The 12109-nt window shown below is 41.5% G+C and overlaps 1 protein-coding gene across 1 annotated transcript in view; it reads right to left on the reverse strand.

The window, feature by feature from the left end:
* Positions 1–1024: 1024 nt before the first annotated feature.
* The window catches only part of MYL3 (myosin, light chain 3, alkali; ventricular, skeletal, slow), a 35912-nt gene continuing 24827 nt past the window's right edge, over positions 1025–12109 (reverse strand). The window contains exons 3-7 of the mRNA XM_010561837.1: positions 10179–10328; positions 8866–9039; positions 6906–6983; positions 5401–5436; positions 1025–1857 (exon numbers count right to left, since the gene is read on the reverse strand). Of these exons, the coding sequence (XP_010560139.1) occupies positions 5408–5436; positions 6906–6983; positions 8866–9039; positions 10179–10328 (431 nt within the window). The 3' untranslated portion in view covers positions 1025–1857; positions 5401–5407. The remainder of the gene's footprint in view (positions 1858–5400; positions 5437–6905; positions 6984–8865; positions 9040–10178; positions 10329–12109) is intronic.

Genomic DNA, 12109 nt, shown 5'->3' on the forward strand with positions numbered 1-12109 from the left:
AAAGAACTACATTGTCCAGCTACTGTACACCTTTAAGTCAAAACAACATTAGGCTATCATTAGGGTCTAAATATATATTTACAAGACAGTGAAGGCAAGATGCCTCTGAAATGGTGTTTGCTCCAAGACAAACTAGGCCCTAGGAAATCACAGGAGCCGATGCTGAGAATGGAAGTGGCTGCCCACAGAAGGAGCCCTGAGGGGGAGATGGACCACTGGTGGGGGCTATTTCTGGTGTCCACCTCTGGTACACTGGAGCAGACCTAGCTGCTAACCTCAGGGCCTTTTCAATGGCCTGTTCAATGCATGGCTCTGCTCAGGACTGATGCTTCAGAGGTGGTTTCTTCAGAACCAGTGATTCATGGTGACAATGGTTTTTGCCACTTATTTGCACCTTCGTGTATCATTAACCCAGGCTAGATAGAAGACACTCCTGTCATTATTAGCATCTTTCTACTCCTCGCTCTGCACTAGCTTTTTGAATTTCCTTCAGCATTTTCTTGTTATTGCCATCAGCTTGATACTGCATTTAGTTCTCTAACTGCTGATTTTCTATTATGGCTATTCATTGGTACATTTTGTTACAGCTCATATATTCATGTAATTTGATAGTTTGTGTTCTCTCATTCATAGCAATTCTTCTCTGTGGGGATGACCTATTCAGTCATCGCTATGCAGTTTGTATCCTGGTATTCCAATGTTCCACTGATTATCTTTCCTCCACTAAGTTTCCAAGTTGTCTGTTTTAACGATACTTCTTGCTTAAATGGAGTGTTGCATATTCCGATTTCTTGGTATTTCCTAACAAACTGTACCAGCCTCTAGCTTCTTCTTTTTCTGCTCCCAAAGGATATATCTTTTTTTCCTTTTTAAATTATTATTCCCCAGAAAATGAGTCAACTTAATCCATGTGCATTTTCATGCTTCTCAACTTTCCATTGCCTCTACTGAGGTTTTTCCCAACAACATTTATTTCCCATTTCCCCTTCCCTCACACAGACACAGAAACAATGATGAAACCAGGTGACAAAGAATCCCATGTTTTACTACGAAAAGCTGCATGACCAAGATAAGTATATTAAAACAATTTCCAGTTTGCATTGGGAAAGACTTTTTACTTGTTTCATAGGTCAGACTGTTGGAATGGGAGGTAATGTTTGTGGAGAAGAGATGCATTTTAGCAAACATTGTGTACATTACTGTTTTGCTTTGTTTTTTTTCTTTTACATCTTATATGTTAATGGTGGTAATGGTGGTATCTTCCAAAGCTGAGAAACATGTGAACAAGGTTGTGTCTGTTGCTGATTGCTGGGCATTCTGCTTTTACTGCTTTTCTCTAAAGACTAAGAGTATTGCTTGCATACATGAGATTTATACAACTGGTTTATTTTCTTTTCTCCCTTACTCTCTTACAGCTGTTTTTTACAAATGCAGTAAACAGAAAGAGAAGGGTCCAGTTGTTTTGGAAGGAAGAGGGAAGGGAAGGATATGGATAAATGACAAATACATTTTTTGATTGATTTAGTCATGAAAAAAATTACTCTCTTTTTCTTCCCTCTCGCTTAACAATTTTATATTGCTGTTTATGTTCCGTATAAGAAAAAAATTACAATGCCCAGGTATTCATAGTTCACATTCCAGTTTCTTCAGTTTCCTGAGTGTATTGCATCTCCACAGAGGCTGCCCTCTTCCCATGAAGAAACAAGACAAAAAAAACAAAAAAACATTTTTCCAAATAACTTTAGGAACAGCACATTTTGTAGCTCTGTAATGGGAATCCAGGCTGAAAAATGAGAAGACATTCCATTACATCAAAATCCAAAGCCAGCATCTGGGGTCCTCGGCGCCTATCTTGTCCTAAAAATAAAGTTATTTTTAAGCATTAGAGGAAGAAAGAAGAAACAAACAATGCCACCAGGAACCAGCCTCAGTCATCGTCATGCATCTGTACTCAGCTTACAGGCAGCGAGGTCTGCAGCTGAGTGTCTCTGCACTATGCAGATGCCAGACGACATCAAAGAGCAATCACACAACATGACAAAACATCCTCAGTCAGTCCCAACCCCACAATCTTACACTCCATGTGTAAATGATGGACAAAACATGGGAAGCAGCTATATAGAGAGGCAATATAGCCATGTCAGACATGAAGCCAGGGTAAAGACCCAGCTTTCCAGAAAATCAGTCCGGTTCCTGAGCCACTAGACAGTTTCTCCTACTTCTGTTATCCCTCTATTATCTGTACTCAGTGTCCCACCAGCAAGATTTGAGCAGAGGGATTTCTCTTAAATAACATCTAGATTTCAGGCAGGATTCAGTTCCTGAACCATAAGCGTCTGATGCAATTTGAGAGTCCCAAGGCATTCAGAACATTCCCGTACAGATGACAAATATGACATAGTGTTTGTGGGAGATTTGTCCTTCTCAACATTGGCAGTTGGACTCACTGCATCTATGTCCCTTCTTTGGAGGAGGTGAATCACTCTCCATGCTCCATCTAACTGGACCTCCTTTAGGTCTGGAAACAGATACCCTGCCTTCATGTAGACACCTACCCGTAGCCACTTTAATCTGATGGGGGCCAAGGGAGACTATGTGAGACAGTCAAATACTGATGGCATATTTTAGGATTTCACCTACAGTCACACGAGTTCAAGCCACAGGGCTCAATTCACTTCCCCACACCTCAGCACCTAGAGCCACTTGAGATGTCCCAGAGTACCGTGCCTGGCTGCCAACTGCCAGAAGACACTAGTCTGCCATGGGCTCTGCATCCATCCCATCTGTGAGGCTATGGATCTATGAGACACTTGGGACATCTCAAACAACACCACGAACCTACATGTGGGACACTGAATTGAGCTTCTGTGTACACATTATGGGCTGTCCCTTCAGCTGTACTGCTCTGCTATTGAGCTTATATGTTTAAAGTTAAGTAGGGTGGTTTTGTAACACAAGGTTTGTTTTAGAGAAGTAGGTATCTGAACAACTTTCTCAACATCCAGCTTACTCCCAAAGATGTTCTTCCCCAGCATTTTGGGCTGTTTGATCAGCTCCCATGAATGGATATGCACCCAAGAGATAGACCATGAGATAAGATGACTCTGCTCATCACACATTCAGTCACACGGCAGTGGGATAGTTGTGTTCGTTGCCTTCACAGGGGGTCCATGTAGTCCACTGCACATATCCCACAGCCCTGCTCCACACCGCAGTGGTCATTGGACCACAGGTAGGGTATAGTGCTTTCTAGCTATGTGAGAAAGCTTCATGTGTCCTGCTGCCCATCTCTTTCCCACTGAATAGAGTAAGGACTAGCTGTGTAGCCTATCTGGGAGTGTTTTCTACAAGAATGTGTACTGTGAAGGAAGACTAGTTGGCTATAATTCTGCAGAACACTTGACCAGGGGGTGCTGAAAAAAACAGTGGAAGAGTCACTAACTAAAGATGTAATTGATTGTATTATAAATAGTACGTAGCACCTGGGGACAAGCCAGTGGAGAGGCTGTGTATAAGAAAAGTCAATACAGAGTAGTCACAACAACTATGCTTAGAAAATAAAGAGAAAAGCAAAGACACAGTTCAGTTCTTATATTGGGATACAGCTCTAGCTTTCCTCCAGCATATGGGAATGGCCAAGAAACATGAGCCACTACTTTATTTTTGGACTCAGATCCAGATTCCCACTGATTTCAAACCCGGTGCTTTGGGATTTGCTTGTTCTATGCTCCATGGCAAAGGGCCTTCATGCTTTCAAGGGTAAAGGCTGCATTTGTCTTTCCCTAAACATGCCAACAGCAACACAGCAGGGAGTGGAGGATGCCACCCCGAATGATGCCCATCATGGCTCATTGGCAAATTAGTGGCACGTTGGTTCTCTGTGAGTCAGGAGCTCTCAGCTCCCTTTCCAAACCTATCACAAGCAAAGACACTCTTGCTGGCTCCTATGCTGCAGCTCCCAGCCCTGTGCCAGCTTTACAGCTTACCACGGCTCACTCGTCTTCTTCAGTGGCTGACGTTGCTTTAGGTGACTAGAAAGACTTTTGGCATTGGAATGGGAATTTCCATGTCAGTGGGTTTAGGATAGAATTAAGGATTGAAACATCTCTAAACAACAAGGAAGGATCACGCCAGCAGTGGGATTACCCACTATGGCTGTGGACCAGCCCAGATCTTTGGAATCCAATACTGGGAGCCAGTGTTGGAAAACTGAATGTATGTTCAGAGAAGACAAAGGCCTTTAAGAAAGAAAACTGGACCATAATAAGAAAAGAAACCCAGCTATCTTTTTTAGCCAGTTTACATTTTGTTCAGTTATGTCTTGGAACAAAAGGCCCAAAAACCTGGATGTGACTCCTACTTAACTCCCTCCCTGGGATGCGGGTGAACATAATCCAAAGTCACCACACAACAGACACATCTTGGTGGGTTGTGATAATGTCAGCTCTAAAAGCAAAACAAAGTCAGGCCTGGTCAGGACAGAGTAGAAAAATAAACCAAAGCAGAAGAAAACAAAACAAAACAAAACAAAACAACAAAACCCAAAACAACCAGAACAAATCTGAAAGAAGCCAGTGCTTTTCCCAGTTTGTCAGATACTTTGCAGAATAGATGGAGTTGGTTAACTCTTAGGTCAGACCTTCCCCAAGAGCTGAACAGAGATAAAAAATGGTGAATGCCAGTTGAAAAAAGCAGGCACCTTTTCCAGGAATACAAAAATAAACGATAATCAGGAAATACTGGAAATAAAGTTCAGCTCATTTGCAATGGTGAGACAGAGACACCGTTAATGGTACTGTGGTTTGGACAACACCACTGAATAAAACCAGAAGATTTGCCGGACAAAGCTCATGTCTTTTCCTGGAAAACCAACCCATTTGCCAGGAGATGTTGGGAGCCAGATTTATGGAAGGCCAATAATTATCCTCCTAGTGTAGGTTCAGCGACATAAGCTTGCATTACTCCTTCTTATCTACTTTTCCTTGTACTTTTTGCCCACTCTTTCTCTAGTCAGCTCTGTTCTAACTCCTTGCCTTTTTAGGAGAAGTCTAGAAGCAGGGACTTGTACGTGAACATGAAAAATATACATCCTTTGAAGTTTCCAGTCAATCATAAAGGAATGAGCACTTGTTCTTTGGAAATCAAATCCTTTTATGATATATTGCATTGGACTTCTAAAATAAAGGTGTCCAGATTTACCAGACAGTTGCAGAAAGGTCATTGATTTTCTGTGCACTTGATAGGATGAAGATAACATTTTACTCATTCTTGTCCTACTTCCTTGTACAGCATGCTGAAAATATTCATTCTCTTTGATTAGTCACACATTCTTCAAGCCTGTCTATCTCAGATGCCAAAACCAAAATAATAGGGTATGCAAGGAGGAGAGAAGAGACTCACCTGGCATTCAGTTAGCCATGATGTGTTTCACAAAAGCTGGAAACAAGAGAAAGAGAAGGGTCATTTATCAGTTCCCTTTCACTGAACTCAGTAACATTTTGGGTATCTCAGCTTGGTTGTTATTTAAATTCACTCTTATTGCTTCCTCTGATGCAATGAAGACAACACCACTTTGTAAATAAGATTCCAGATATCAGGCACTAAATGCTTTGTAAGTCCTTAAGATAATATATGCAGTGCAGTGTAGCCAGCAGTCTAGGTAGCCAGTAGAAATGAACACACACATCAGTTAATCCATAGCTTGCTTAATCCCTTACCCCTGGCTGCCATATGGAACTGGCTTTCCAAAGTACACAGCCATGAGAAACTCCAGGTCCTCACCTGCAAGGCTTCCAAGACTTCAGCAAATTTGTACTAAGTCAGGGGGCACTGAAGGTGTCTCTGGAGTGAACCTCCAGAACCCACAGAAGGTCACCAAGTCAGGTAACCTGACTATATCTCTCCAGTGAACTCAGGTTTACGAACAAACATGGTATTTCAAAGTCAAATTAAGCTTTTGTTTCAAAAGGGGCTGGGGTTCCATTTTTCTCCATTTAAAAAAGCATTCATTATATAGAATTTTGAAATTCAAAAGGAAAAGGAAAAATACATTTTGCAGTAAGGAAATATGTTTTCCTTCCCAATAATACCCCCATGCTATGAATTTCTGTGAATTCAGCATAAGTTCACGAGTCATTTGGGTTGGCTAAATCTACAGATTTCTACCAATAAACTACTTGTAAAAGTTTCTCTGGGATCAGATCACTGGTGTTTGTAGATAGGAGACCACCAACGCAAATATTCATAAAGGGCTCAGTGAGTACTACAGACTAGCTAAAACACCATCATACAATGTCAGTTAACCTGAAGAAGGACTCAGCTGTGTATGAAAGCTTGTGTTCATGATCCCTGCTAGAATATTGTGGTTTTATTGAACAGCCTAAAGCATGTAGGTTTGCTAGATGCAGGAGACAACCATGGTCCATGAACTCGTGACCAAATCATTTTATTCTGGCTTTCTACGATAGCAATGAAATAAAATGGAAGGCCTTGTAGGATTATTAGGACACCAAAGAGGATGCTGAGGATAACATTTTTTTGCTGATTTTTTTTTAAGGAAAATTTAGTGATTTTCTGTAAGAAAGTCTCAAAGGGATGTATATCTCTTTTTGAGAGGATAAGGAACTGTGGCAGCAGGTAGAAAAAAATATTTTTTTTAAAAAGGCAAACAAAATAAGAATATACAGCCCCACCCCCTGAAAGGGCCATGACCATTCAGCTATGGAAAATAGAAGCAACCTTCAACAGATAGGGTATATCAGATGAATTATAGAATCTGAATTGGTCTAAAATTTGGGAAAGAACACATCCTGCCCCAGATCTTCCACAAATTTAAACTTTCTCAGGATAATTGCAACAAAGCCTTCAAGCACGAGCACCACTCAGACTGGAGTGGTCATACCTACCTTCATAGTTAATACAGCCGTTGGCGTCTTCCTGACCAGCCATCAGCTTATCAACTTCCTCTTCAGTCAACCTCTCACCTGGGTGGAAAGCAAAATGCCTGTTCAGTACCTTTTTTAAAGAATTTATGAAGCACAGTTCAAAGAACCAAAGAATAAAAAAGAGAGTGAGAGAGAAGAGGGGATTTTCTCTTTGGTTCAATTTGTGGTGCTGACTGCTAGGAAAGCTACTTTTGTACTTGCAAACTGAGAAAATTTGATCTGAAAACCAGAAAGACAGAATAAATATGGAAACCCACATGATATCATGTTCACATACTCATTCTTCTAAGAACAAGCTTTCACTAAGTGCCAAATCTTGAAGGCTTTAGTCACTTTTTAACCAAGTCCTCACGAAGAAAACTCTTATTAAAGTCACCATCTAGTTTGCCTCTGAGTTTGAGGTTCAGGAAGATTTCAAGGTCAAACTTAGGATCTCTGTTTCGGATAAGAAATCCATTCATTTTGATTTAGTTATCTAAATATCACCTGTCTATTTGCCTATAAAGCTTCATTTTGGTTAAGCAGGGATGAACCCAATCCATCCCCTTATTCTGATATTAGGCACTGATTGTAGGATGATGTCAAATGAGTTCCAGAAAAATAACAAGAAATCTGGGGGTGATTTCAGCTGAAATCATAGAAATTAAAATGAAATAAAATAAAATACATTGGGTGTGATGTGCTATTCATGTTGTTCCACTTTTCCATCACTGAGTTCTGGCACACAGGAACAAGTCCTCAGCTGATGTGAACCTGGAAAATTCAACCAATTTTTGGAAAATTGAACAGAAAAGCATGCTAATTTACAGAATATTTGGCTGTGCCTAGCATTTGGCTGGCATTTAGAGATGCCGCTCTAAACAGAACTGTCAATTCTTAAGATTGAAATACTTCCTATGGGTGCTTGAAAATCAGACATTGCCACATTGTTCTCAGTTACTGGAAAGAGAAGGGTAAGTACAAACGTACACTGCCCACAGTGGTTTCTTTGTCCCAGGTAAGGTTAGACAGGGCATCAGTCCTGACCCTGTGGGGTTTTTTTGTCATCACTGAATTTGGTCCCCAAACTGATCCAATAGCATCAGTGATAAAAAGGAAAATAGCATTGCTTTCTTTTCTTATTCCCTGTGTCATTCATAGACATGGATATGTCATTGAATGAAAACCCGTGGGCATTAAAGGTTTGGCTTCTTGAATTGATGTCCCAGGTCAAAACCCATCATTGGAATCCTTTGGTCTAAACCAAATCTCTTTTGTAAAATTTCATCCTTTTTGAAAATAGTAGACAAACACTAGTGGAAAAGGCTGATCTTGAGAAATGCTTATTGGATTCAGATGACAACATGGCAGTGCCTTCTAATCCAAATTGGAAACCTGTCATTAAGTTACAGCCAAATTTTCTCTCCTGCACTCATTCAGTTGTCATCACTCTCTGTGAAAAACTGAGCTTCTGAAGTAAAAATCTGAGAGGACAGACAAATATTTATCCCTCCTGTAAAAACAGGGGCTTTCGATTTTGGAGGCACTTCTGTTAAACAGATGACTGATAAAGAAGTGCTTCATCTTAAAGCTTTTCTTGAAGGTGCAGAACGATGGAGACAAATATTAAAGGAATTGATGGGTTTTCCAATGTTTGCATAATTTTATGGTGGTAGAAATATAATATTTATTGGAGAAATAAAAGGCTAGAACAAAGAAGGAAGGAAGGAAGAAAGGAAGGCAGGCAGGCAGATGTTTGAGCTGTAGATCAGTGATTTTTAGCTTCATTATTAAAGAAATTTTTTTTAGTCTTTACAACTGAGGACAATGTGATAGCTGCAGTCTTGCCCAGTCTTTTTCTCCATAAAGGTTACCCATAATGATACAAGCTGTATGGGAAAGACCTCAGTGATGAAGTTGCATGAGGGAAGGTTCACCTTACCCAGTGTAGCCAAAACGTGGCGGAGTTCAGCCCCCATCACTGTTCCATTTCCCTCCTTGTCGAACACGCGCAGACCCTCCACAAAGTCCTCATAGGTGCCTGTGTCTTTCGTCTTGGCAATATGCTGGAGCATGGGCAGGAAAGTCTCAAAGTCGATCATCTTGGAGTTCATGTCTACAAAGACACAGATAGAAATGAAAGTTTTGGTGGATCCTGGAAGAGTTGAGGACTAATCATGAGGCATCCACCATGGGCAGGTGATGAGGGTAGAAGAACTGTTGCAATAAATGCCAGCTAGAGGGGAGAGAAGAGCATAGAAATATCCTAAGTACAGATGGAAGAATGGACAGTCAGAGTGGGAAAGAGGTGTGGCAAAGAGACAAATATGAGTTTTTAATAGATAGATAGATAGATATCTCCTAGTATCTGACATACACAAACATCAAGGAAAAAAAATACTGTTAGACTTCCAAGGCTGTTTCATGCAACATAAAAGTATGAAACTAAGCAGAAGACAGTAAGAGAAGCTCATTCCGAATGCAAAATCAGCTTTGCTTTGCTGTTCTATAACACAGAGGTGTTTAAAACCATACTGGGAGAGGAGCTTCAGGGCAAATAGGCAGGTCCAGGGCTGTGTATCCCATCTTCCTGATTCTTTGCCTAAGAGCATTAGAGGGCATTTTGTTCCCATATGACTCTCTGTCCTACCTGCCACTGTGTCATTGCAATATCCTGACATATCATAGTTATTGAATTTTTGAGGGCCTAATTGTCAGTTCCACCTCAGTGGGAGGAAAGGACAGAGAAGTAATCTAGAAAATGCCTGAATGTAGATAATGGTGGGAGGGAGATTTCCTTTGTTCTGAAGAGATATCTAGTGTATGGTGAATGTTGAAGGGAGGTATTCCTGCAATCATTACAGACCTAACACACACTTTTGTAGAACAAGCTGTGTCCTCACAATCAGTCTATCCCTTTGTTTCTTTGGATGTCTTCAACATGTCTGCGTTTTTAGTAAACACATGTGAATGCTTGTCATCAAAGCAATTTTAAAAGGTAAAAACTTGTCATTGTAAAACACATTGACGCACAGGGCCATTAAATTAATTCATTCTCCTAGATTTGAGACAATTATATTGACTGCAAGATCACTTTTTTCCTCATTTACTTTTCTGCTAGTGATTTGCAGAGGCTGTTTCACATCCTTTGTTATTTACAATTAATCTTTCCATCAGAAAATGGAGACCTCATCTGTTTCATGAATAATTCTTAGAGCGATCTCTTTCAAAACAAACACAGAGGAGGACACCAACCTTCCGGTTTGGGTCTGCCAAGCACTTTCATGACCTCAGCCTGGGTTGGATTTTGCCCCAAGGCTCTCAGGACATCTCCGCACTGTGCATACGTGATTTTCATCTCAGATTTAGGAGTCCGGTCGAAAAGTGAGAACGCTTCCTTAAATTCTGGAAGACAAAAAGATGAAAAGAAAAGCATGCCATAGTCCCCCAGAAAAAGTCAAAGCAAGCCTAGACCTTCTGCCTAACTAACTCTGCCTGACCCTTTTATTTTGCAGTTTGGGAACAAGTTTGATGAGCTCTGCTGTTGCTGTTATCTGCATTGTTTGTGTTCCACCTCCCCTGCATTTTCCGGTTCAATCAGGGAATAGAATCCGAGAGGTCAAGTGCTCTTCTCATGGTATTTCCGTCTCTGCTATCATCGGGAAGTGCAGAAAACCTTAGAGAAATGGTTGGCCTTGAGAGCTTTGCAGCTCATCAAGAGCACTCGGGATGGCACAGAATTCAACAGCAGTTCTACTCATTAGCTAACTGGATTCAGCATTGTACACTTCGAGAGCACTGACACAGCCCACTGAGATAAAGGAGCACCTCTATTAGCGGGTAACAAGATATGCCATGATAACCTACTGGAATTATCACACAACAAGCAGTCGATTGGTGGGGGAGGGTGAAGGTATATGGAAAACCTTATAATTGATAAATTGTTGGATTTTACAGTGTCAAGGAGCAGATCCAGAAGAATCCTCTGATTTTTGTTTTTTCTAGCACCCAGTCCAATTGCATCTGGAGAAGTAAGGTTTGGTACGCCATCAGCTACCACTAGCAGGCCAGATCTCAAGTGTGGCGATGCAATCATTCCCTCCGGTGGTGTCACATCTGCCTGCTTTCCCCTGTGCACCCATGCAGAGCCCTTCCCCTTGCAAGAGAGCCAGCTCCCCTCTGCTACACCTTGTGAACAGATCCTCATGTCTTCTCTTTAATTCTGGCCGAAGAGGGAGTCCCTTACCACTGTGAGCAGCAATATCTTGACAAAGGCATTCCCATGGAAGAGGCTCCCTGTTCTACCACTAATTACATGTAGATATGGTACTTAGGGACAGGGCTTAGTGGTGGACTTGGCAGTGTCATTAACAGTTTGACTCAATCATGTTAAAGGTCTTTTCCAACCTAAATGATTCTATGATTCTATGCTTCTAATTAATGGGGACAATGCAGGATCCCAGGGTTTCCCCAGACACGGTAGTTACTCAGGTTCACCTCTCCCTGTCGGAGTTGCAGACACATTGCAGAGACAGAGGAACATCTCAGGGTGCAAGCAGCAGTAGTAGGCTGTTACCTTTTACTGAACACACTGCATAGTGCACGGTCCATGAGTGACCACAAATATCCCTTTGGCTTTAAAGCTGTGAATCCCTGAATCTGCCCCTTGTCCTGCTGTTACTCTTCTGTATATGTTTCCCTCCCACTCTCTAAACACAGCGAGGCTATCTTTTTTTCCCTAGGTCCTGACTCATTCAGCCATTCAGCCATGCACTCTGCATGCCATATTTTCTCCACCTTTCCCTTCTCATTTCCTCCTCCTCCTCATTATTCCACCTCCGGCTTTTTTCTTTCTTCTCCTTTGCCTCTTTCCCTCTCTCCTTCCTTCTTCTAGTGTTGCTGGGTTTGCCTCTCCTCCTTTCTCCCTCCCTTTTCATTTTTATCATTCCACTCATATCTTACTCATTTCCTTCTTCACTCAACGCTTTCAAACAACAATGAATTTTCTCATTTTGGACTAATTAACGCTCCCCTTGGTTTCTTCTTTGCACTCTCCTCTTTGCTCTCTCTTTCTTTCTCTCCCTGCCTCTCTCTCCTGGATCTTTGCCTCCTCCGTGACCAGCCGGAGCCCAGGTCCCATTGGCAGCCCTCACTCCAGCAGAGGGCAATGGTGGATTTTCATGGGC

This window comes from Haliaeetus leucocephalus, unplaced genomic scaffold (genome assembly GCF_000737465.1).
Source record: "Haliaeetus leucocephalus isolate CR32 unplaced genomic scaffold, Haliaeetus_leucocephalus-4.0 Scaffold0, whole genome shotgun sequence".
In the NCBI taxonomy this organism is placed as follows: Eukaryota; Metazoa; Chordata; class Aves; order Accipitriformes; family Accipitridae; genus Haliaeetus; species Haliaeetus leucocephalus.